Below are 27,761 nucleotides of genomic sequence, written 5' to 3'. Positions count from 1 at the left end.
AGGTTAACCACAAGACAGGAAGGGCTATTTTAGAATTGTAACTGTTACCTTCCCGTGGGAGACACAAGGAGTAGAAAACACACAGAGAAATCGAAAAAGGGCATGAGGCATCTATTACAGGGGACTGCCACTTTTTGATTCTTTTCATGGAACTGAGAAAAAAAAAAAAGGAGAACAAGGAGTCTCTTTTCAATTATCTTTTTATTTCCTCAAATTTGATTTTGCTATAGTTTGAGTATTTGCTTGGAACTAGCATATTCCTTATAATGCTTGTAAAGGGCCTTGGAAATCATAGACGATTTTTATTTTCTTATTTTCTAAAATATATGTAATAGGTGTATTACGTATAGGATCAAAGAAAAGCTATTCTTAAAGTCTTTCCATAACTCATCTAAAACCTAATTATAAAGATTATAGCTAGAATGGCATGTTTAGTACTACTAACAATAACTTAGTACTACTGATTATTAGAATAGTATGAGTACTACTACTACTACTAACTAGTACCACTACCAAAAAAGATGGTTCTTCATGAGTAGGCCAACACAGTGAAAGCAACGCTGTCTTTGGAAGCAGACATGAGTTTAAGCATCTTCTTTACCACTCTTCTCTGTGACCTTGGGCAAGTTACTTATTCTGAACCTTACTTTTCTCCTGTTTAAGTTGGAGATGACCCCACCTACCTTACAGGGTAGTAAGAACTGAACACGGTAACATGAAGAGAGCACCAGCAGAGTGCCTGGCACACAGGATGCTCCAACAAAAATTAGTTCCTTCACTTTTCTCATGTCCCTTTAGTCCTAATTTTTAGAAAATGAAAAAAAGCTTGCTTTGGAATGAAAATGAAACCAATAAAATCAATCTTTAATAGCTTTAACCTCACCACTGATAGTAAACTGTGATTTTTACAGCAATAAGTTTGATGTGTGGAGATCACTAAACAGTTTTAGTTTTTAAAAGAAACCAAAAAGAGATTCAGGTAATCAGGGGACTCAAAAAGGCAATCAATGACTTTCCTATAAGCTTCTATAGATCATCTGTCACTTAAATAAAAACCTCAACCTATAAGTTTGCTATACCTTCCACTGGAAGATTCAAGTGTGACTATAAAACTTCTATGACTTTAATGAGTCACTACATCAAAGTAACTATGATGATAAGGACACAAGTCAGCAAGGTTTGTCAGTAAAGTGCCTACAATGAAAATATGAGTAAAAAGTATCCTCCTATACTAAAAAATCATATTCGAATCTTCAATATCAAAGTCCTTCAAGTTTAGATATAGTTAGCTTAATGATATTACAGAAAGTCAGGGTGCACTTGATGTTAATCAGAGAATAATAGTAATATAATAAATATTTACTGAACACTAAATTATTAATATACCCAGGTGCTCAGCAAATATTTGATGACTTTATTTTATTTTATTTATTTTTTTGGTGAGGAAGACTGGCCCTGAGCTAACCTCTGTCACCAATCGTCCTCTTTTTGCTTGAGGAAGATTGTCACTGAGCTAACATCTGTGCCAATCTTCCTCTATTTTGTATGTGGGATGCTGCCACAGCATGGGTTGATGAGCAGTGTGTAGGTCCACACCCGGGATCTGAACTTGGGAACCCTGGGCCACCAAAGCAGAGTGTGCAAACTCAACCATTACACCACCAGGATAGCTCCTTGATTTTATTTTTTTCCCTCATTTTTTAGGCCTGATTATATATAAACCATGTTGGACATATGAAAATAGATTTTAAAGAATTTTTTTTTAACAAAATGACTTTAAGACCTTCTTCACTAACATATTTTTCAATGTTTAATCATTGTTAAAAAGAAATTCTCTTACATCTATCCTATCCTATGTTCCTTAAGCAGGGAGAAAGGACTGCAGCTGGATATCATCTTCAATATGGAAATAAAAGAACATTTTACTTCCTATCATTGTAGTCTAATTCAAGCTCATATTCTATTTGAGAACCTACAATTAATTCCACATGCTGACTCATGGGCATCTAGAATTTTTTTTATACTGAAGCCTCATAATGATGGAATGATTGATGCCTATTTTGTCACTCTTATGGCTACTCAACTTTATTATCTTTGAGCTCTTTTCCAATAAACCAAGATCACTTTGAACCTAGTTGACTGGATGCTAAATACTGAACATACCACCAGAAAACTAAACCCACGCTCCCTTGTTACAGATCATTTAACCACTGTTTATCAAGTTGTACTCCAGACAGAAATTCCACAGTGTGGCTCACAGGCCCTTTGAGGGCACAAGGGGGAAACACAGCCCTACCTATACCCCCCAATTCAAACAGAATTCTGTTTTTATTTGTTTGAAATACTGGGCTTCCATGCAAGATTTGCAGAATTGTACTACTTTAAAGGAAAATAAGAGTCTGAAGAATTGCTGATTTAGGACAATGAAAATATTCAAAACCGAAATTCCAATGGAAGTCTTAATGTGAAATAGTTGAACATTACTCTCCAGTTGGTTATGGACATAACAGCAGTGTTGCTGAGAGAGAGGTGAAAATGCAAAAGGGTAAGTAAAAAGAGAAAGGGAAAGATTTTCTCTCATTAATATGAAGCCAAAATTAACAACAGGAAGCACATCTAGCTAACCTGGGTCCAAGTGGGTCATTAATCTGAAGATGCTGAAGAGAATATCTCTGTTAAGCAGACGTAAAAATGTCTTCAATATTACCAAAAGTAGAGAAAAATAGGGTCTCATCACTTTTTCCTATTTCTGATAATTGGGTAATTCTTCTCATTTCTTATAATTGGATCACTTAGGTGATCTGTAATTAACTTTATTCACATGTAATAGGATTGCTAACGTTGCTGTTTCCTAGGTTAGGGTTTAAACAAGCACATTTCAGACAATAGGAAAGTTTACTGACCGTTAGTCTACTAAAATGCATGACTGATGTCAACCAGAATTATGCACGCAGGGTTATAAAGAGAGGCAGTGGAAGAGAACTATTATTTGTTTTTGGAAGATTCCACACTGATGTAATTAAACAACAGAAAAAACTAGTTCGGATTCTTTGATTCTTCTCGTAGTCTCTAAAGAGTTTCTTTCAAATCAGAGAAACGGGACACTGCCAACTAACCCATAAGCAATACCTATGACACTCACCTAGAGGGAAATTAAGCTGCTCTGTAATTAGTGTTAAGCCCCTACTAAGTTGGGGCTTAAAAACATTCCACCGAGGGCCTATCCAATATAATGTGAACCACATGGATAATTTTAAATGATCTAGTATAGCACATTTAAAAAGTAAAAAGCAGTTGAATTAATTTTAGTAATATATTTCATTTAACTCAATGTATCAAAAATTATTTTAACACCTAATCAACATCAAAGTTATGGATATATTTCACGTATTTTGTACTAAGTTTTCAAAATCTGGTATGTATTTTACATCTAGAGAATATCTCAATTTGCACTAGACACACTTCAGGAGCTTAACACCACGTGTGGCTGGTGGGCACTGTACTGGACCACACAGGTCCACTGCACATGATTTTGATAAACTTTTGGTGAGGGACCAAAACCAAATCTGAGTAAACTCTGGCAATTTGTAGTCTCTCTTGCAGTCTAAACGAAATGCATGGACGAGGCATCTCGGAGGACTTTACTAAGTAAAAGGCAGTGCTGGACTTACACGGCAAACAGCCAATAGGACAGCAAACCCACCAAACAAGGGCAGGTAAATTTTAGAGGCCGGATGGCCTTTGATACTCAAACTGACATTGAAAAGAGCTCTCAAGTTCATATAACTTCACAAAACAGGTCAGATACAGGAAAGGCTTTGTGCTTTTTAAAAGATTAACCAGAAGCTTAAATCCTATTTATATAGACTGCCAACCTCTGCTTGTAATTTATAAATATCTGGGCTTAGCCCACTGTTCTCAGCATAAAGGAAAGTTAGCACAACAGGCATTTTCTCTGTTCACATTCTGATTCTAAAATCTCTGACTCCTGTTCAAACTTTAAGAGAGGACCTCAACGATCCACCTGGAACGCTTTTCTACACCCTAATCAGTTAATACTCAGATTTGTACTAACATCAGCTGGTTTCTAACATGAACCTTTTTTGGGGTGGGGTGTAAATAGTCAAGTAAATGGTTGCTTTATTTCTCTCTTCTCTGCCTTTGATTGGGATGCAAAAGCAATGATATTCTTAGTTCATCTCTTTTTCCAGGAGTTGTTCACAATTTAACCTGTGCGTATATTTTCATGTATAAGCAGGTCCCCTTGTCTCCAATCTTAGTGCTCCAATTCTTCCCTCAGTTTCTCTACAGTGATCTTTCTCAAAGGCAAATTGATATACCACTTTTCCCTCACTTAAACTCTTTTGGTGCTTCCCTATCACTAAGAGAGAGGAGATAGAAGCATGCATCCCATTGGCTAAAAGTGGCCCAGCTGAGATTATTAGCAAAGAAAATATTTATCCTAATACTCTGCACAAACATGCACCAAAAAGGCCCACCCCCCAGTCAGGAGATCTGATCGAAACCCAGAAGGCCAGGCTCACTGACCAACACAGAGGACTCGCGATGAGGCCGGAGGGCAGGCAGGGTTCTTTCAATAGTTGGTTCCCATACAGAGAGAAGGCCGTGTGCTTAGTGCCCACTCCACTCAACAGTCCACTTACAGGACAACGGGACGGTCACGAGGAGGCCCCGGGTGTTTGTCTTATTCCCACTCTTAGTTTACATAATATCTGGTAGAGGCTAAAGTAGGATGTGGAGACACGGTTAACTTTAACGAAGTTGGGTGACTAGGTCATGGAAACACCCTGAAGAAAGCAAGGACTTTTGGGAATCAAAGGGGTCTGACACTAACTTGTACCCCCGTCCCTGATGGTCACAGGATTGTACTTTGTTAATGACGTGACAAATCATCTGGACCTAGAATCACAGGTAAATTAAAAGAGCACGGGATTAGTTTGAGAAAAAACATGGCTTTAAACTACTGGATACATGTGCATAGAGACTGATTCCATACCCCAGTGCGGAACTACCTCCAGTTTAATGGAATCACAGATTTGGAAGAATAAAGCTACTTGAAGGAAATAAAAATTGCAGTAGCATAAGAATTTCATTTCAGGAATATGGATATTAATTATGTCTTCTTTCTTTCTGTGTTTATGTATGGAGTATACATTTCATGGTATATCTATATCATCAAGTATCTGCCCTATTAAGGAAAGAGGTCTATTTGCTAAATGACAGAGGTCTATTTGCTAAATGACCAATTTGCCAAATTACTGAGATTTTTTTTTTAAAGAATTAAAATTAACTGCAGCTTTTTGTCAGGATTTGTTAGTCCAGCTCCACTAAATATAAATTTCATTCTTTTCATATTTGAGAAACCAAGCACTTTTTCTTTTTCTTTCTTCTTCTTTTTTTTTTTTTGGTGAGGAAGACTGGTCCTGAGCTGCTAACATCTATTGCCAATCTTCCTCATTTTGCTTGAAGATTGTCCCTGAGCTACCATCTGTGCCAATCTTCCTTTATTTTGTATGCGGGACACCACCACAGCATGGCTTGATGAGCAGTGTCAGGGTCCACACCTGGGATCCAAACCCACAAACCTTAGGCTGCTGAAGCGGAAGATGTGAACTTAACCACTATACCACCGGGCCGGCCCCCCTAAGCATGTTTTGAATGCTTAATATTTCACATGCAAAAGTCTAGAGCGTTCTCTAAACTTGGTTTCCCCTCTTCTATTTTTGCATACTTATGTCTAGCAGTGAAATAGCCGGCACAAATTATGCTAGACTAACTTTCAGGTATTTGTCTGTCAATTTTTGGTGAATTGCTCATTCAACAAACTTACCCAGAGCTTCTATCAATGGGGCACATTTTAAAAAGGATACTAGAGAGCTGAAAGTAGAAGCATGCTCCCCCAAGGGAACACATGACCCCTGCAATTTGGGGGCCTACGCTTCACAGTCTGGTTACATGGCTCGTCCCTGGGCAATTCTGGACTTACCCAGATCTAAGGGCCCAACTCTCCTTTATGAACCTGTAGAAATCATCACTGAAAACCAATGAGGACATAGACTTGGAAGTAAAAATTAAAATATACCTATAGGTCATAAGAATGAGATGGACTGCGGGGCCAGCCTGGTGGTGCAGCGGTTAAGTTCACACGTTCTGCTTTGGAAGCCCAGGGCTCGCCGGTTCAGATCCCGAGTGTGGACACAGCACCACTTGGCAAGCCATGCTGTGGTAGGCATCCCACATATAAAGTAGAGGAAGAGGGGTATGGATGTTAGCTCAGGGCCAGCCTTCCTCAGCAAAAAGAGGAGGTTGGCAGCAGATGTTAGCTCAGGGCTAATCTTCCTCAAAAAAAAAAAAAAAAAGATGGACTGCAAAATTGCTATGTTTGTTAAATACTGAATACAACACCTGGGATAACTAAGTTTTCATTACATTAGTTACTATATTCCAGCTCTTTAATGTAATAATAACTGTAAGTCACTGAGCAACTATTATATGCCAGGCACTTGGTATTATCTCTAATTCTAATAACAAGCCTATAATATAATTCCCCTTTTTGCAACTTTGAAAACTGAGGCTTGAGAGTTTAAACAATTTACTCAGAATCACTAAGTTAGTATGTGGAGAATTAAAATTTTTTTTAAAGTCTATTTTGGTAATTTTAATAAAAACGCTTTTTTTTTTTTCCCTGAGGAAAATTCACCCTGAGCTAACATCTGTTGCCAATCCTCCTCTTTTTTCGTATGTGAGCAGATGCCACAGCATGGCCACACCATGGACAGACAAGTGGCATAGGTCTGCGCCCAGGAACCAAATCCAGGCCGCGAAGTGAAGTGTGCCAAACTTAACCACTAGGCCAACAGGGCTGGCCCCAAAATGCTTTGCTTTTTAATTCATATCTAAAGAATCATTTATATCAGTTCCATGGCTAGCATTTAAATGAAACTAAAACATATTCATCTTATATAGAGAATATATCCACCTGAGAGATCAGAAAGGAAATAAAATATTCTTAACTCATCCCCACATTTAGCTATAATTTATTATTATACATATAAATTTACTATATAATAAGTTTGCTAAACTTATCATGAGTAGGAAATTAATTTCAAAAGTAAAAGCATGTTGTATTTTATGCAACATGAAATGGGTGAAATCTCTCTGCATTTTTGTTAAATTAAGATTTTTGGATCTGAAGTAGATATGCATTTTGAAAGACTGCTACTTTATGTAGATCTTATAAATGGCAGAATGTAAAAGTTTACTATGAATTTTCATGAGTTCTGGTACTTTCAAAGTTATGGATGTGGTACAATTTTGACTGTGACTGACAGTATAATGCTGCTATAATAAAAGTTTCCTGTCAACTTGTTCTCTCCTGAAATGCCTGAAGCACTTCAGTTTAAGTGTCAGATTAAAATATATGACGGAGAGAAGAACTGGATCTGCATTCTCCCATCTTTACAGCAAGAAAGGCCAGATGATGCCAAACTAGTGCAGGGGTGGAAGTTTGTTTTCATAATTATGTAAGAATAGATTGTTTTAAATCTCTTAATCATGCCATCTATTTTTCCCGTGGCTAATTCTCACCAGGTAGAATGAGTAAAGTTTAAATTTTTGTGTGAATTTTCAGTTATCCAAGTGCTTTTCATTTGCAGTGGGAACTGGGTTTCAGTCACGGGAGTTGATGTGAGGCTGACTCAACTGTGACATCATTTATCTAAGTGATACCCACTTAAGAATTCATTTCTATGGGCTCCAGGTCTTATAAATCTCATGCTGACTTTTTCCCCTCCAAGGCCTGTTTCTACCTATCCAAAAGTGTATTTACCTCCAACATGAAATTCTCCACTTGTGCCTTTCTTGTCTCCTCCTTCAGAATTTTGCTTCAAAAATAAAACTCATTCTATTGCTCTTTTCCTCTCCTGTGGAGACTCTTTCCCCATCCTCTTAGCTTATACTGTTTCATGATTAAAAACAAAACTAGACAAAATGCTTTCCCCATTCTTCCTTTTCCTCTTTCTTCCCTTCCTCTGTGGACTTTCTAGAATAATAGTTTGGGCTCTAGTCCTTCATTTCTTAACATCCTGCAATTGGGCTTCTATCTTTAATACCATATGGCAGCCTTGCAGACAATGACTTCCTGGCTGTCACGTCCTCTGATCTTTTTTCAGTACAACCCACAGCAGATTCTTTCCTTAAAGCCTCTTCCTCTCTGGGTTTGATGGCATTTGTGTGTTTCTTGGTTTTTCAAGCACTATGGTTGTTTCTAACACTAGTGTTTTTCCACACTACTCGTTCCCTGGATCATCAATTTCTTCTACCTCCCGACCTGTAGATACCCACACTTTTTGTGTTGAATCGTTCTCAACACTGGCGATGCATCAGAAATACCTTGGCACTTTAAAAAAAATATAGTCATTTGGGTTCTACCACAGCCTGCCTAGAATCAGATTCTCCCAGAGTAGAACCCTGGAAGGGGTATTTTCAGGGCCCCCTCTGGGGACTCTGGAACATGGCTATGGTCGTAAGCATTCCTCCGGGACCTCGTACCTTCCTTCTTTACTCTCTCCCTGGGGGAATTCATGGCGTTGTGCCCTTACATATTATCCCTCTGCTAAGGTAACTCTTCACTAGTTCTGGATTATTGTAAGAAAAATCATCACTCTGTGGCCAAGTTGGGGAAAGATTAAACAACAGAGAGGTCACTGTACTGAAGGATTTCTCAAGGCCACGTGTACGCCTCATACCTCCATGACATTTAAGGCCCTCTTTATCCTATTAGAAATGGCTGTTGGCATCCAAATTGATCTCCTACCTCCTATAATCCACTTTAAACACCACTGCTGGATTATCAGTGTAAGGCACAACTCTACTCGAGACGTTCCCCTCCTCCAAAATCTTCAATCACCTTGGAATCAGAGCCAAGTTTGAATTCTCTAGCTTGGCATTCAAGGCCTTGTAAGATCTGGCAGGAACCTTTTCAATTTGTTTTTTATCTTTCATTATATGATGGAAAGTGTATAGACTTTGAAGTCAGACATTTTGGGGTTTGAATTAAGTTTTATCTTGGGCAAGTAATTTAAATCCTGAAAGTCTCATTTGCTTTTAAATGAAAGAAAGACAATACTACTTCCACCTGAAAAGGTTATTTTGAGGATTACAAATTGGTCCTTCTCCTACCCTATTGCCATCACCTATTAAAAACACTGGTTTTCCAATTTCAGTATGCATCATCATTAGCAGGCATAACCGTTACAGAAGGAGATACCTGGGCTACACCTTGATCTGGACTCAGTAGGTCTCTGTGTGGACTTACTGGGTCTCTAGAACCACACTGTCCAATATGGTAGCCACTAGCTACATGTGGCTATTGAGCACTTGAGAATGGCTAGTCCGATTTGAGATGTACTGTAGGTGTAAGGTGCCTAATTTTAAGACAATATGAAAGGAGTAATAAAATTTTTTATCGATTACATGTTGAAATGACATTTTGGCTATACTAGCCAAGATAAAATATATTGTTCACATCAATTTTACCTGTTTAACTTTTTAATGTAGATATTGGAAAATTTTAAATGACATATGTGCCATACATTATATTTCCATTTAAAAGTGCTGCTCTAGAACATGCATTTTTAACAAGTTTCCCAAATGATTCTGTGCTAGATATCCTCAGATCACCTTCTGAGAAACAATGTATCAAATTCTAAGCTTTCTGAAGGAAGAACTGATGCCTTTATATATCTTCGCATCCCCTCAGTGTTCTGAACATCGTGGGCAGTTAACGCCATACTAATTGAATTTAGATGCACTCTAAATTTTGAGCCATCAAAACTCATAAGAAAATATTTCATTAGAAGTTTTGCTTTTGCTTTTTTTCCCTCCAGTTCCTAAATAATTACTTTTATTTTCATTTTTTTGAGGAAGATTAGCCCTGAGCTAACATCTGTTGCTAATCCTCCCTTTTTGCTGAGGAAGATTGGCCCTGAGCTAGCATCTGTGCTCACCTTCCTCTATTTTATATGTGGGACGCCTGCTACAGTGTGGCTTGATGAGCAGTGCATAGGTCTGCGCCTGGGACCTGAACCAGCAAACTCGGGGCCGCTGAAGTGGAGAGCGCAAACTTAACCGCTACGCCACCAGGCTGGCCCCCTAAATAATTATTTTTGAATTACATTTCTTAAATGGAACAAAAAATTTGAAACCATAGCTTTGACTTGTTCCCAAACCAATACAAATAGTTTATTTTCTAAAAGAATTGGGTTTTTTCCCTATGGTTATTTCACTTCATGTAGAAATAAACTATTTATCTGACTAGATACTAAAATTGTTGAATATTACCACACTCAAGCTCTTCATTTAAAACTAGTGGATAACACTAAACCAGGAACATAACGCTAATTTTTATACCACAGTAATTTAGCCAGATGAGGAAATAAAGAGACATATCTGGGGAAAAGGGGTCTCTATTTAGGGACGAATGGGGTGAGAATGGCTGACCGCCCTGGAAGCGAAGAGACGGAAAACTAAAAGACACAGAACTATGTAAGCTGACGTTGGAATGCAGAATCATCTTGACTTGAATGGCTGTTAGAAGAGAGAAATAGTCACAAAATTGGAAATACTTTTACAAGACATTTTGGCAAGGATTAGTGAAGACTTCCCCACTCACCTCATTGCCACGTTGCTGCCATCGATAACTATGGGTCTCAGGTTTTGCCCGTCATCTGTTAAGATCTCTTGCATCGGAGACTCGGACCGCTGAGATTCCAGGGAAGACGTTTCCCGCATCACACTGTTAATTGTACTGACTGTTTGTTCAGCCTCACTTTTATTTCCAAGTTTGACAAGTTCTCCCAAAATGTCATTGATTAAAGCATCAGTACCAAGTTTGTTTAGCACAAGCTGCACCTGTTCTTCAGAATAACCTAACTTAAGTGCAAACTCCAGTTTTGTTTGGTATTCTCGCACGTCAGGGGATTTCCTCACTTCCTTGGGCGTAGCCTGGGACTCTTCGGGTTTAAAGTCTTGCAAAATTTCAGTGCGTTTGAGAACGTGAGGCTCTACACAGGGAGACCGACAGAGCTGCCTGTGAGTCTTGGTTAATAAGCATGGCTCTACTGAAATGCTACCCAATTGTTCTGACTCGTTATCAGAATTTGTGCTTTCTTCAGAGTCCCCAGAGCTCACATTCTCTTCGGACACCTCTTTTTCTTCCTTCCCGGAATTAGCTTTATCCATTGTTGGTTTCTCTACCATCGACCAAGGTACAGATGTGCTTGAATGTGGGTCAGTGCTCTCCACACAAAGGTGGCCTCGGTCATGCCCCAGATGATCCTTCAAGCCCATGAAGCTGCTACGTGTGCTTGATTCCACTTTGCTGTTTTTTCTGTATTCCTGAATGCAAAGCACCCCGTATTCCTAGAGAAAAAATATAAAATATTTAGAATTTCATATTTACTGTTTCATTTCTGTTTCAATAGAGAAGTTGCAAGGAAATTACCAAACTACTGAATACCTACTTTGTGTTTTGTCTACATCTGCTCATCCTGCCTAACACCCTTGCCAAGACAGTATCATGCCCTGTTTTTCAGATGAAGCAGCTTGGGATTAGAAAGGCCAAGTATGGGGCCAGCCTGGTGGCACAGTGGTTAAGTTTGCACGCTCCACTTTGGCGGCCCGGGGTTCACCAGTTCGGATCCCAGGTGCAGACATGGCACTGCTTGGCAAGCCACACTGTGAAAGGCGTCCCACATATAAAATAGAGGAAGATGGGCACGGATCTTAGGTCAGGGCCAGTCTTCCTCACCAAAAAGAGGAGGATTGGTAGCAGTTAACTTAAGGCTAATATTCCTCAAAAAAAAAAAAAAAGAAAGGCCACGTAGTCTATGTAATCCAAGGCAACAAAATAAATAAGAAGTGAGACTGGATTTTTTCTACCCAGTTTTTTTCTGACTAAAAATCTCATGCTTTTCCCACCATACCATGCTCCTTCTCAAACCTTGACGGAAGAGGCTTTCCCACTGCTATGGTTCTAGAGTGACACGTAGCATATTATCAAAAAGCTTGTTTTAGATACCCTACGACAGGTTATACATTTTCTCTAAAAGAACACATACAAATTTGTAAAAATTCTTTTAAAGAAAAAGTCATGTGAAATGAAAGGAAAACATTAACTTATAACTGAAAAATTATTCATTTGGATCAAGCTTAACAACAATCTAAAGATGTTCCAAAAATAATTTAGGCATTGCGATGAAGAGCACATATTCTCCAATAGCCAACAAGGAATAAAATAATTACAAAGTGAATTATATTCCATTTAAAAGAAGAATAGTTTTGTCCTAATAATCTTTATTTTGTGAATACTGAACGCAAACAGAATACAAATTTTAACATTAAGCTACCTTACTAAGGGCCAGGGACACTGCATCTATTTCATTCTAGGGGGAAAAAAAAGCTCTTTTATTCTATGCACATTTATAGAAAGCAGAGAAACGAAGTATTTCACATAAAATCAGCAGCAAACAAGTACATTCAATAATGTTATCTTAATTTCTTAAATTTTATAGTAGAGAATATTTTTATATCCTATCAGATTATTATTTGCATTTGTTTAACAAGTCATCTTTTCTCCTACCTTTCCCTACAGGAATGCTTTTACTGCTTAAAATGCTTTTGCTGTTTCACTATTTTCCTTAAAGTCTGTTCGGAATAATTGTTATTTCTCTACCACGAACAAGTTAGCAAAATAAAATTATTTCTCCTATGCTTTACTGTATGAACTAAATTCACAGCAGTAGTTTACTTATTAAGGCAATTCCAGTGATCTATCCACGGATAACACGAGTAAGCCAGTGGTAGCTCAATTTGAGACTGTCATAAAACACCTATTTAAATAACGCAAAAAAGAAAATTGGAAAAACATTTTCTTCTAAAGCTCTTCAACATCTTATTTACACTAGAAAGGAGCTATTATATAAATGTGAAGAGAAAATGCTAAGTGATTTTCTGGAAGTCACACGTTTGAATGCATACTTGGTGAACTTATTAGAGAGTAAAGTATTTCTACATAATGAAATAAATTATATTAACTATGCTAAATACTAGAGAAGAGACATGGAATCTTTAGCTTGATAACGATACACTTAAAATTCCTTCAGTGTAGAACTCCTACACACTTCCACAGGAGTTTCTTCAGGTTTTATTCCTGAGAAGACAGATAACTTTAATTCCATTGTTCTACTAATATAGCATTCATTAGTTTTTAAGAACCATCAAACTCTCCTGGTTCCTGATTGCACAAGTGATAAAAAGAAATGTTCTTTAGGAGAGCTCTACATACATCTGCTCCATTATGAATCTGCATTCATTTCAGTTTTTTTCTATTAATATGGATATGCATGAGCCAAATTATTCAGAATTAAAGGAAGGGATTTTGAAAGCAAATCTTTGCACCCCGTGATTTATTAACTACTGTAATATACTGACACCATAATGCAAGTAACAAATCACAACAGCATCCTAATAAAGGGATACAGTTAAAAGAAAAATCTGCACTGTGGCCTTCATAGAGCTCCCACCAAAAGTATCTTAAACAAGGAAAACCTATTGGAAGCTGGGCTGCCTGGCAACCAGAAGCTGGTTGCTAAGCTGCACTCTTTTAACATGCCATCGTGAATGCTAGCACAGTGAAAGAATAATTTGGTATGAACAAAAGCCTATAAAAGAGACTGGGACTTCAGTGCGTCTGGTTTACCCTCCGAGAACAATGCAGCTGCCAAACCAATCTGGAAGCTCCGACATCATTGTTCTGTGAACCCCACAATCTGCGCTGACTGCAGGAAGCGTATTTAACGGGCAACATTTTTGATCTCCCCTGAAAAGTTTGGGTTTTGCATAAGTGCTGTTGTGAGATAATTCTTCAAGATAATGGCTCACTGACTGACCGAATCCATGAATGGAACTAGGAAATATTATTTTAATATTGAGCTGTAGTGTTTTTCTTTTGGCCTGTTTCAAACAAGATGAATGCTTTATGAAAAATACAGCCAGTGGAGAGTATTAGAATGAAACATTGTGTTTAAAGAATAAGTAAAATTATTCTTAATTTTCACATTTTTCAAAGAAACAAAACCAGATAGTGTAAAGTTTTTAAACTGAAAATTATCCACACCAAAAAAGTATTTAAACCTTTCTACATCACTTTCAGTCTAACACAAAAAAGTGCTGATGTAAATCTGCTCTGCTATGCAATGTGATTATGTGGCTAAACGATAAAACAGGGAGAAAAAATGGGATCATCTGTTGTTTGCTTTTCATGATATTAAACCTAATAAAACTCATTTGTATACAAATGTATTTAGTGAATATCACACACCTTCAACTTATGATAATTCATATAATTTATATATACTATTTGAATAAAAAGTTTATAATAATTGGGCTACTATGATTTTTAATACTAAAAATAAATATAAGTTTGATCTACCCTACTTTTTAAAAAATTAACATCTAATTTTGTTAGACAAAATAATTTTTCTTTTAAAATATTCTCACTGAACTTTTTTTCACAGTGACAGGCCGCTCTTCATCTTCCAGATTTCATTGGTTACCTCAGAGAAAGTTATCCAATGCCATTTTGTACTAAACAAGCAGGGATTAAATAATTTTTAGTCCCTAGAAATCAACAAGACTAAATATGAAATAGTACAAATAAGAATGAAGAGGTTCAACTACCAGGCATGTACGCCACATATATTTTCTCAATTACATAGTCCAAATTTGAAATAACCTTACTTGTATTGAGCCAAACGGCAAAGATTTGGTTTTTAAAACTTTAACCTCTAGAATATTTCCTTACCCACTCGTAATTAGTAAAAGATTGCCCTGACTTAATATGGCACTTAAGAAAAAAAGAAAAAAAGAATTTGGCAGTATCTTGAAATCATTCAATAAAAAATTAAATGCTAGTCTTAAGATTTAAAAACTGATAAAATATTTTCTTTATAGTACTTGTTAATGTAATTCAGTGTGTAAAACTTAACATGGAATTATTATAACAAATCTTAGGACAAAGAATGGTATATGATCTTTATTTTTGTTTATGCCTTAAAAATGATCAATATAATTTTGAAACAGAAAAGATAGCAAAGACTCCAATAACATCATAAAATTTATTACACGTAAGGTAGAAAATAATTTCTCCCTAATTTCTAAACCATTTATTAGACTTTTAAGTTTTGCATAGACTCAGATGCAAATGTCTATAAATCTTTAATCAACTATTAACTTTTTTCCTCATTTCATAAAGCAGCAGCATAGACAATGTTTCACACACAAAGTAGGTCAGTGTTTATACTCCCATAGTTATTAAAAAACTCCAATAAATATGGCTTAACTTTAAAGCTTTATATCAGGGATCCATTGTAATTGGCCTTTACATACAATATTCATGAAAACAAAAAGTATTGGGCAAAAATATAATCTGAAACAGATTTCTACATTTACAAACCTATAGATTCTCTCTTGTATTGGAAACCAAAACAATTTTTCTTGCTAAAAGCATAATACGTTAAAAATCCAATAATACTATTTGTTGATAAAGAACTAAATTTTCATGGTAATTTTGTAGATGACGATCAATGGTAACTAATTATATTAACTGGCAAAAACACTTTATGTTAGCTGAAAGCAGGTTTATGATATAATGGCTATTTATAGAAATTTGTTGCATACACACAAATTCCCCTGTTTAGTGAGCAGATTTTCTAAAAGTTCTCATTAGATGACCTGGATAATCCTTCACCCCAAATCAAGTAAAACAATTTTTTATATTCTAAAGAGCCTCATATTAATCAGGAGTATTAGACCATAAACTTGTTAAATCAACTTATTTGTTTGTAATGTAAAGTTACAATGCCATAAATTGGGTTCTGGTTGTTATCCAAATGGCAATACTATGAGAACAATGAAAATAAAATAATGAATATGTAATAAATACCTACTGCTGTAGTCTCTGTGTATTTAATTACCATTGTATTTCAGTGAGTGCTGTTGTCTGCATCCCTCTAGCCAACAAAGGAAGGATGGCCCTTTGAACAGATTGGTTAATGCTCTGGGGCAACAGATGTCTACTGGAACTGCAGGAGACCAGCAACTGGTGGCCTGCCCATCTTCTGAAAACTTTCAATAGACTTATGCATATGTTCACACAATAGGGCATGTGGTAGAAATGAAAACCTCTTTTTAACCCTTTACGCTCTTTCTTTCCCTCCCAACAGATACATGAAAGTCTTTGTGTCCTCCTCCCTCCCCCATTACAGAACTCTTGAAAGCAGGAGGTCCTGGAATGACACCTTCAATCTAATAACTGAAGCTAACGCAAAGGGAAAAAAAGGCAGGAGAGAAGAAATTAGAAAATACGCATGAATATTGAAACTGCTGACAAAGCAACTGAACGCTTAATCATATTTAAAACGAGCTGTTTCAAACACCTACCCGTATCAATCCATCTCCCCAGGCTAGATTTTTAAGACAATGGAAAAACCTATCAAATCTTACTATCATTTTACAGCACTAGATCTGACAGTGACACCTTAAGAAACATTAAGAATGTGACAAGATAAAAATCTAAACTCATTGTTTATCAAAATATCAGAACATGTTACAACTTATCTTTAAGTACCAAGTGATTACATGCCATGCCCTAACACCTCGAAAATGTTCATGAAGCTGAAAGTGCAACTCCAGAATATAAAAATGTAAAAAATCTGCTTCACAGACATAGTTTACAGAAATAATTTTTTCTAATATTTTGGCACTATGTAATAACATGTAGGCTTTCATTTGAGGTGCTTTCTATCCTTTACAAGAGTTCAAATTCATACTCTGAATATTTAGCAAAGTTCACCTTCCGAGGCACCAGGTAGCACAGATACTCACATTAGCAGAAACATACAAAGACACTGGTTTCTGTAGCAGCTTCAGCAGTAACTCCTTAACACAATTTTAGCTGCAGACTTCCAGGCAGGCGAGAAGAACAATGAATGGTTGAGCAGATGGAATGGCAATGTCTTTGCTTAACCTATTACCAAGTGGAATAACAGCCAATCATAGGCCAGAAAGCTCACAATTAGTTGGCCAGGCAGATGCAAGCCAACCTCAGCACTCGGTCAGGTTCGTAGGTTTCTAAGATAAGCAAGTTGATGTCATTCTCCGGGTCTGCCCGGGGCAGCATGTGTATTAACGAGGGGTGTGCGGCAACAATAGGCCATACAAAGCTGACTAGTAGGCAGCTGCTCTTGGAGAGCAGAGTCATTAGGGAGCAGGCTGCCAACAAGAAACACCTGGCTTGGGCAGACTTCAGCTTTTCCTCCTTGTTTTTAATGCAGGAAACAAAGAAACCAATTATATTTTAAAGTCGTAAAAGTTGCATGTTTCCAAAAAGTTGAGGCTATGCTCTAGTCTATTAGCTTTTTGTTTCTGAGAAATAAAGAAAATGAGGTGTGTCGAAGTAGCAATTAACTATTGCACCAATCCCTTTTCTTTAATAAATGAGTTACTGGTGAAATGAGACAGAAGGTTGTAGTAAAACTATTTCCCCAGAAATACTGGAAAGTCTAAAATATTTGTAAGTATTGGTTAATCTGTTGCAAGACGATAAAATGAAAAAAGAGATGATGAAAATAAGATTGCAAAAGAAAGAGTTTCAAGAGCTTACAAACAATTGATTTTAAAAAGTAAGTTCACCTACAGTATAATAAGATAAAACAAGTTTGGTGCAACTTTATGCCAAATGAGTTATCTAAACTGTATATTTGGACAAAAGTATTTAACTTCCACCTAAAATCACCAGAACAGCCCTTCTTCTGTATGTCAGATAGCAGTGCAAATTCTTTTATTATGGATACTAGTTAATTATGTAATTAAGTAAAAGCAAAATCTTTCATTATGTTTCAACACACATGATATTATACCTGTTAAAAGTATTTGTATTTCATAAAATTTGTAAGGTGTGCTACTCAAATTTCAGTTCAGAAATAAGTTAACTTTACAAAGAAGAAATACTATGATATTTTTGAAGGATATAAAGTGTACAAGAATTAGCACCCTCAGGGAAAAGCTTGTTATCCCCGATTTATTCAAAGTCCCAGACTGCAGTATTTACGATGCTATAGACTACTTGCTTTTGACGGCTGCCTAAGTTATATCTTGAGTGGGCCTCTGATTACAAAAAAATTTAATCAAAATTCAAGCACCATCAGGTGTTGTGAGAATATTTCCCTACTAAAGACAAAAAGAAATCTAGAGCTGTTCTACCACTTATGTGATGTCGAACAGAGACACAAGCAAGCATCCCCTTTTCATTCCAATGCAAACTAAAAGAGTGAAGGCAAAAAGCTGCTCTTCAAATACAATTTCCTGATATAGGCTGATTTATGCAAAGCCTAGGCTTTTTCATTATACAATCATGAACTCTAAAAGATATAAAATTTGGTTAAAGCACCCCAAACAATTTAAACTAATCTCTCTTTTCACACACAAATATAGAGACTACTCACAATCAGGATGATTTGTGAAAAAAGTAATATTGGTTGGGACTCTTGGCCATGTCCTTACTGTGCCCACTCAAATGTAAATGAGATCTTCTCTATTTACAAAATAAGAGGCAGATCTACTCTATATGGTTACACTTTTTCAGTTGTCTCACCAAAAACATTCCTTATGCCTATTAAAAGCCTAAAAATTATTGTTGTTTCCAAAAAGAAAACTAAAGCATGATATTATAGATCACCATTTGTCTATAGCTATTTTTCCTCAAAAGAGCTTAATATTTTATGAAAGTATGACATTCCAAAAATGTTGGAAAATTTGAAAATCTGTAAAAATATTTTTTTAACTAAATGTAACTATTAGGTTCTGAATGTTAAACTAATTTCTAAAGCAAGTAGTATTCCTTTTTCTGCCAAGAGTTACGGTAATGTTTCTGCAATAGTTAAGCTCATGGTCTAATTCCATAAGCTCATTAAAAATCAAAATAAAGCATCTCTAATATTACAGTTTATTGCAAGTTATAATGTGAATTACGCATAATTCAAATTTTATGTTTTTGGTAAGCATATGAACTTCACAGAAATGAAGAAAGTTCGAATTTATCTTTTTCTATTTCATTTTTTGGTGGGTGGTGGTACTTCCTTTGGAAATTTCATGAGTAAAAGGTATACAACCTTGAAAAGAGTAAGAAATCAAGGCCATTAGGATGGTTAGCAAATGTACTTCTGGTAAAACGGTGTTTCATTAAATAAGATAAAAATGAAAAATACGACCTACATTCATGCAAAGTAGTTACAACCAAACCTAATAAAAGTTAAGCTATGCACTGACTAGAGAGACAGCAAGGTCAATATTTATGAATTTATATGAAAAACTTTTCGCTTTTGTATATAAAAAGGAAACTCTTTAGTATGAATAGACAGTCTTTTCTTTCCCCTTGGGATTTCTTTCTTCTCTTTATCCCTTGCTACTATAGTTACTACTTTATAGCTTTAATTCAGGAGGAGGAGGAATCTTCTCACTAATTCCTGCCACTGTGAACACAAAGAACGAGAGAGAACCCCCCAGGAGCTCGGCAGGGAGCCTGATCTCTAGCACTGGATTAAGCTTTTCTGCAAACAGCAAATAAAGGCAGTGATCTGAAAAAGCTAATCAGATCCCGCTGTGGTATTTAGACTATCTTGGTTGCTAGTATTGGATAATGTTAAGCACATTAAAACATCTGTAGGTGAAAAGATGGCCCTCGCCTGGCTTTCTTGGTCACATGGCCCTGGTCCACTTCCCACTGCAGAGTAAATACAAACAGCTGTCCTGGGCTCTGTTTGGGTCACTGCAGGAAATGACTGAAGACAGTGTGCAGTTATGACAGAAGATAACAAGACAGTGTAGTTGTAGGAGTATACACAAACCTGCCAATGCCAAGGGTGTGTCTAACATTTGAAACTTCAACTCTTTGAGAGGACCTTGCCCGTTTGCTGAGGTATCAATGTGAAACACGTGGGCTTTGACGCTGGTGTGTGGAAACAATTCTCTGTCAGTGGTGATCCAAGGCGACTTCCTGGTACCTTGCTCCTGATATGGATTTGTTCCCTTTTAATATACGATCTCTTTCAATCCTAACAATAACACCATGGAAGTAAGATTATTATATCAAATTTTCCCAGTTGTCTCCCAGAAGTTGAAAGGTTAAAATTTTAACCAAAACCTCTTATTTTAGAGTTTAAAAAAAACAACCTACGAAGAACCTAATTTATACACGTGGTGTAACAGAAGGAAGCAAAAGCAGTGAGGCAGTAACTCTGACCTCTGAGAGTTATCTGAGAGTAAATCTGATGGGCCAGGAGACTTTAACATATTTCATTTCCTCGGGCTTAGATTACTTTCGTTTCTTAATTTATCTCCTTCCTTGAATACCCCTAAGTACATCCCTGCCAAAGTAATTTCCAGTGACAGCACTCTTAGGCTTAAAAAAAAAATTCACAGGTCTCTGGTCCTCTGCTTTGTTTTCAAGGCTCTTTCTACAACCTGGGCTCCTACTAGCCCAGTAATCGTATTCCCACTTCACTAAGATGACAGGATGGCGACAGAGGCTGGCACCACCGTCCCTTCAGTGTAAGTGCTCTCTCGCGCTGCCTCACCCACCCACATCACATCCGCTGTTTGAAGCCCAGGGTAAGGGTATTTTTCCCATAAAACCTTCTCGGACTAGTCCAGTTTTTGTTGATTTCCAACTCCTCTGAATTTCTATAACGCGAGTAGTCTGTCCTGCACTATATAGCACATATTTATGAACGAGGCCGGAAGCTTCCTGAGGGCAGAACCATCTAACCTTCCATAATCCACACAGACAAAACCTGTATGGCACACAGGAGTGTGCTGATGCCCAGGAGACATCTGAGTGAAAAAGATGACCAGTAATGAATAGGCTCCTGCCAATTTGAATGCAGGCATTCATATGAACAAAATGCTCCCCTGCTGGCTTTTATTTCTCTTTTGTGACAAGGTGAGCTTATAAAAGATGTCTCAGCTAATCGTATTGTTCCTGTAGCCCAGCTCTGCTACTGGGGCCGCTTTCAACCTTCCAGGCAGCTGTGGGATTGAGGGTGCTCACGCCTCTCTGTGTCATGAGGTGTTTTCCTGCAGTCTTTGCCTTCTCTGACTTCAACTTCCCAACTACAGTGGTATCTCTGGGAGTAACACACTGGCCTCTGCCTCCTCACTTGAGGATGACTCCTCTGATGGGTAAGTCTGGGAAGAGGAATCGTGTAGGCCAAGTCCAGCCCCTTGCTCTGCGCATTTCTCTTTGGGGTCTGCCCAGGTACAGAGAGCACAAAGTGGCTTTGCTCTCCAGCGCTGCCTGAAATGGGTGCTCAAAGCTTTCTAACTGGGGTATTCAATGATACCAAGCCCTATACGCTGTGCTCGTTAAGTCGTGTTCTGCAATACTTCTATCAAAAAAGAGCTGCTATTTCGATGTCCATCCGCCTGGCTCCTTTGTCTGTTTCTCAGTTGGTTCAAAACTAAGGCAGTAAAAAGGCTCTTTAAACAATATTTAATAATAAAAAGTTTTGTTATAAAGAACTATTAAGGGGAAAAAAGGTGGTAAAAAGACTTACATAAGTTAAACTCTGATCAGACCACTTTCAAAATACATATGAAGGAATAAAGCTTTAAAAAAAGAAAGAAAAAACTCTATAAAAAAGAAGGAACATGATGCTCCTCAAAGTCAAAATTCTTACGATTTGATTATGAAAATCTTGCAGTACCATATCACTAAGAGCAGACAACTCTCAATTCTCTTTAGGGTTCAGAGACAAATACTAAATAAATCTACAAAAACAGTATTTCTTCCCAGTGATCTAAAAACAAAAACCCTTTTCTACAGTCATTTTACATGACAATATAACCCATATCCTAAAACTTCAGATATTTCTCAAGGATTAGCTTCCCATTTAGTATTTAAAAAAATTCATTCAACAAGTCTTTAAAAAGATGATCTTCAACTTCCATAAAACTCGTAAATACTCAAGGAACGAGGAATTTTAGAAAAGCTCAGGAAATACAAATAACATCCAAAATGCCGATGTAATAGGTGACTAAAGCCGCCTGCGTGAGGATGAAGGGGAGAGAAAATTTCATGAGGGAAAAAGGGACGGATATGACTTTAAAAGTCGAAAGCACGTGATATCATCTATGTTGACAAAACAGTTATATTAAGTATAATTGAAACTGAAGGAAAGCTGACCAAATGTGTGTAATTTTATGTAAAATTGTAAATTGTCTTGTAAGACATTCTCTGAATTATAACACAAGTGGATGGCAGTTAAACGACACTTTCTCTCTTATAGTAATGATGATATTTACAACATCATTATTCAAGCCCGGTCAGAGCTCGGCTCATCTCTTCTTCTGATGCCTCCTCCTTTATGTGCCCCTCCTGTGACTTTCCTCACTTTCCACCTGGTGTGTGCTCATTTAAACGAATCACAGTATCTTCAGGCTGCACATACCTGCTGAAGATGCGTATAGGTCTTGTTCTCTAGGTGTTATATAATTCTACTTAGAAAACTAATTCAAAACTGCTTGACCAAAAGCACTGCTAAAAAGTGAAACTGACTGATCTAGGCTATAAAGAATAATTGTATCAGATAGAATTAAAAGAGGGCTCTCCCATTAGGTCCGTCTGTCCTTACTAACGGTCTAGAAGAAAGCACAATAGTACATTAAATGTAAAGGAACTCAGGAAAAAATAAAACATGGTATACAGCAAATAATGCAAAACGAACTGCAAAGCAACTATGACCCAATAAAAGTTCTTATTAATTCTAAGTTTGATCTAAATGTAAATTCTTATTAACAATCAAGATAGAAAATAGTTCCTCATATATAAACTCATAAAACGAGAAAATGAAATGTTAGAGTGAGTACTTCCCACGGCCCTCACACTGCTGATTTTAAATTACCGCACACTACTGATTTTGGACAACTGTCCTGGCGTGAAAGACACTGAAAAACATTGAAGGGCTAACAAAATGAATGGTTCTATTAGAAAACGCTCAGTGAAATTAGCACAAAAGTTTGTAACAAAATTTTTCTTTATAGAGCTCTATTCATATCAGAGGATGATGTAATAATTTAGACATTGAGAATTCTGCGCATTTAGGACAAGATTCCTTCCAAATACAAATCATCATATACTATAATCAGTTAAATCTAGAATATGAATCATCCTAAACAGCTGCCAACACACTTCGCCGTAACCTCTAACAGGGCAGGGATTCTTGGGTGCCTTTCCTGCTGCGTGTCTAGCACCAGCAGAGCGCCTGGCACTCAAGAGGCACTTGATAAATATGTGCTAAGTAAATGATAGCATTTCAATATCTGGGCCAAAATCTCTTTTCCAGATTTTTTACTTTCCTTCACGTAACCCAGACTGCAGCCAACACAAGCATTTAAAGCAGTGGTTCTCTCAGTTTGGTTGCACACTGGAATCACCTGGGGGGATTTAAAATATCCCGAGGCCAGAATCCCATCCCTGGAGATGTTTATTTTTTTCGTCTGAAGGAAGCCTGGCCATAGGCCAGGTGATTCTAATGTGTAGCCAAGTTTAGGAACACTGACGTAAAAGTTCTTCTAAAACACCTTTCTCTACAGCTTCACATGTTGAAATCCTAACCATTACTATGGAAGATTCAGCTAAAAGCCCAACTCTGCCATGAAATCTTTCCTGGAACACTGTTAAAATCATCTTTGGATTATATAAGTTTTACACAGGGCTGGGCATATGGCTAGGACTTGATAAATGTTTGAGTGGTGAATAATTCTGGGAGCATGAGACATAGTGCAAATGCAATAAATATTTACTGAAAGAATGATGTACAGTTGGTCCTCATTATCCGCGGATTCTGTATGTGCAAATTTGCCTGCTCACTAAAATTTATTTGTAACCCCAAAATTAATACTCTGGGTGCTTTAAAGTCATTCCATGGACCTGTGCATGTGCAGAAGCGAAATACTTGAGTTGCCAGAGGCGCAAATTCCAGTCGAGGCTGAACAAAGTGAGACTTTGCCTCTTGTTTCAGCTCTCAAAGGATCACTAAGTGCTATGTTTTTTCATTTTTGTGCTTTTTGCTGGTGAATTGTATAAATGGCCCCCAAGCCTAGTGCTGAAGTGCTATCTATTGCTCCCAAGTGCCAGAAGACTGATGTGCCTTATGGAGAAAATACGTGTGTTGAGTAAGCTCTGTTGAGGCTTGAGTTATAGTACTGTTGGTCGTGAGCTCAACGTTAATGAATCAACAATATATATTAAATAAGGTGTCTTTAAACAGCTACACACGTCCAACAAGGTTACGTATTGATTGGTCACTGAAAATGTTTTGACCAGAGGTGCCCAGGAACCCAATCCTGTATTTCCTCTAGGAGCAATGATTCAGTATTCACAGCAACTTTACAGAACATAACTACAAGGAAAACCAAGAACTGACTGTAATCTTTCCCTCTCTTCAGAACTCTCAGAGATCTTACCAGCAACTTTTAAGATCAGTTTCATTCAGCAAATGGGCACCTCCTAGGTGGCAGAAGCTGAGAATGCAGCAAGAATAAAGCAAGCCCCCTTCTCTCACCAAGTTTACGGTGTAGTGTGGGGCGGAGAGAAAGAGCATAGAAACAATAAAGACATGTTGGTGGGGCCGGCCCTGTGGCGCAGCGGTTAAGTGCACATGTTCCGCTTCTCAGTGGACCAGGGTTCGCCGGTTCGGATCCCAGGTGCAGACACGGCACCACTTGGCACACCATGCTGTGGTAGGTGTCCCATGTATAAAGTAGAGGAAGATGGGCACGGATATTAGCTCAGGGCCAGTCTTCCTCAGCAATAAGAGGAGGACTGGCAGTAATTAGCTCAGGGCTAATCTTCCTCAAAAAACAAACAAACAGGGGCTGGCCCCGTGGCCGAGTGGTTAAGTTTGCGCGCTCCGCTGTAGGCGGCCCAGTATTTCGTTAGTTCGAATCCTGGGCGCGGACATGGCACTGCTCTGATATCAGACCACGCTGAGGCAGCGTCCCACATGCCACAACTAGTAGGACCCACAACGAAGAATACACAACTATGTACCGGGGGGCTTTGGGGAGAAAAAGGAAAAAAATAAAATCTTTAAAACAAACAAACAAACAGACATGTTGGTGATGGTAAATGCTATAAAGAAACTTGGAATCAAGGAGGGCTTCTCTGGTAAGGTGATGTTTGTGCAGATACCTAAATGAAGTGAAAGGAAATGTATAACTGGAGGATGGTGGATTGAGTACAAAGCCCTGAGACGAGGGTGTGTTCCTGGAACGGCAAGGCGGACAGTATGACTGATGGCAAGTGAGCAAGGGCAAGCAAGCAAGTCAGAAGATAAGGTCAGAAAGGTTAGGTCAAGGGAAGCCAGGTCACGTAGAGCTCTGAAGGGCAATGCTTCTCAAACCCTTCACAGCATTTAAATCATATGAGGATCTTGAAGAGATTCTGACTCAGGAAGTCTGGCATGGGGCCTGAGATTCGGCACTTTAACAAGCTCACAGCTGATGCTGTTGACCCATGGACCCTACTTTGAGCAGCAAGGTTGCGGGTCACAATAAGGACCTGGCTTTTATTCTGAGATGGGAAACCTTTGGAGGGTTTTGAGCAGAGGAAGCAATATGACCTATTTTATACTAATTTATAAACTTGGGCTTACTTCCACACTTCTGACTGTGTTCCATTGATCTTTTTCTATTTCTGTGCCTGTACCACATACTAAGAACTGTAGATTCATAATATATTGGGTGCCCTGCATGTGCAAGTCTTCTATCATTAGATTTTCTTCCTCATTTTCATATTTTTATCCTATTTTTGCATGCACATGCTTCCAGATACTTTAAAATTGTTTTGACAAGTTTTAACCAAAAAAGCTGTTGGGAGTCTGATGGAGACTGCTGCAGTAATACTTGCATAAAAAGCACTGCTGATTTATTCTATTAAATTGTTTAATCCAGAACAATTTACTGAAATTTTCTCTTTCAATACAGTTCCTTAGATTTCTTTACAGAGGACTTAGAAATTTCTTATTAATCTTGTCTTAAAACATTTTGCTTTTAGGGGTCCAGCCCAGTGGTGTAATGATTAACTTCGTGCACTCTGCTTCAGAGAGATGGATTCGCAGGTTCAGATCCCAGGCATGGACCTACAGAATGCTTATCAAGCCATGCTGTGGCGGCATCCCACATATAAAATAGAGGAAGATGGGCACAGATGTTAGCTCAGGGACAATCTTCCTCAAAAAAAAAAAACACTTAAAAAATATTTTGCTTTTGTTCTTGCTGCTGTGAATGGAGGTTTTTCCTTCTATTATAATTTCTGACTAGTTATTGTTGGTGTCTAAAAAATTATTCTTATCCTTGTACATAAAACTTGAGTGAAGCAGGTATCTCAGCGAACTCTTCCTGTTTCTATGAGTGTTTCCCTGAGGCTCTGGGGTTTTCCAGTGATATACAATAATATAAAATTATCAGATTGCCTCTTCCTTACCAATATTTATATTTCTTACCCCATACTTTTGTCTAATTACACTGTAATATTAAATAACAATGGTTATTTTGTGTTGTTCCTGATATTAATGGGAATGCCTCCAGTGTTTTATTGTTAATCATTCTTCTGGTAAGGTTGTACACCAACAAATATATACCTCACCTTGGGCAAATTTGCCTCCCCATGCTTTACTTTCCTTAACTGTAAAAAAAAAAAAAAGATATAATATGGTTGTTTTGAAATTTAATGAGCTGGTAAATATAAAATATTTGAAACAGTGCCAGGCACGTAGTGAGCACTCAATAAGTGTTAGCTGTACGTAATTACATGTTTATATACATATATACACCACACTATATACAGCCTTTAAAAAATCATTTACAGAAATATGTTTTCCTCCTATATGAAAGATTTAGGGAAAAAATCAGGAATGTGGATTACATTAAAATGACCACATAATTTTTTTTCCTTTGACTTACTAATATTGTGAATTATAGTATGAGATTGCTTAATACAGAAACATCATTACATTTTGGGAAGATTATGTATACTGATATTTCCCTAAGAATTTTTATATCAATAATCATATGGCTGGCTTGTCATTTTCTTTCACTTACTTGCTTTGCCACATTTGATTACCACTCTTTTGCTGACATTAGCAAAGGGATATGGTTTTCCATCCAAACTTTTTCTCAGTGACAAACCAACTGTCCAGTGTTCCAAAGGGAGCTAGACTAGATGGGGCCACGGGTTCCTAGACAGCACCACTATTTCTAGAGACCTGATTTACTGGTATTCTGAAACGTGTTCCTGAACCCTTACTATAAATCCCAGCCGAGAGTTTACTCCAGCACGGGGTCCACGGAAAAGAAGACGAGCTACAGGGAGATCTTATAATTTATGGATATAAGAACCAACACCATACCGTGTCCTCTCCCAAAAACTAACCAAGAAACCTGGACAAGCTACTTAACTGCTCTCTCAGTTTCTTCAACTATGAAACGGGGATAAAAACACCAACAGCATACGGTTGTTAGAAAAAGTAAAAACAAGTTAACACACATGATCACTTAGAACAGTGCTTGATGCAGAGTAAACGTGAAGTGTTATCTTTAAAAAATTTATACTAAAAGTGAAA

The 27,761-nt window shown here is 37.5% G+C and overlaps 1 protein-coding gene across 3 annotated transcripts in view; it reads right to left on the bottom strand.

Moving 5' to 3' along the window:
- ZC3H12C (zinc finger CCCH-type containing 12C) overlaps positions 1 to 27,761 on the bottom strand; it is a 68,007-nt gene that overhangs the window by 22,815 nt on the left and 17,431 nt on the right. For all 3 annotated transcript variants that reach the window (XM_046637998.1, XM_046637996.1, XM_046637997.1), the window contains exon 2: positions 10,694 to 11,442. In XM_046637998.1, the coding sequence (XP_046493954.1) occupies positions 10,694 to 11,370 (677 nt within the window). In that variant the 5' untranslated portion in view covers positions 11,371 to 11,442. The remainder of the gene's footprint in view (positions 1 to 10,693; positions 11,443 to 27,761) is intronic.

The sequence above is a fragment of the Equus quagga genome, chromosome 14 (genome assembly GCF_021613505.1).
Source record: "Equus quagga isolate Etosha38 chromosome 14, UCLA_HA_Equagga_1.0, whole genome shotgun sequence".
Lineage (NCBI taxonomy): Eukaryota > Metazoa > Chordata > Mammalia > Perissodactyla > Equidae > Equus > Equus quagga.
Note: the sequence above shows the minus strand (reverse complement) of the source record. Positions and strands in the feature narration are given on the sequence as shown.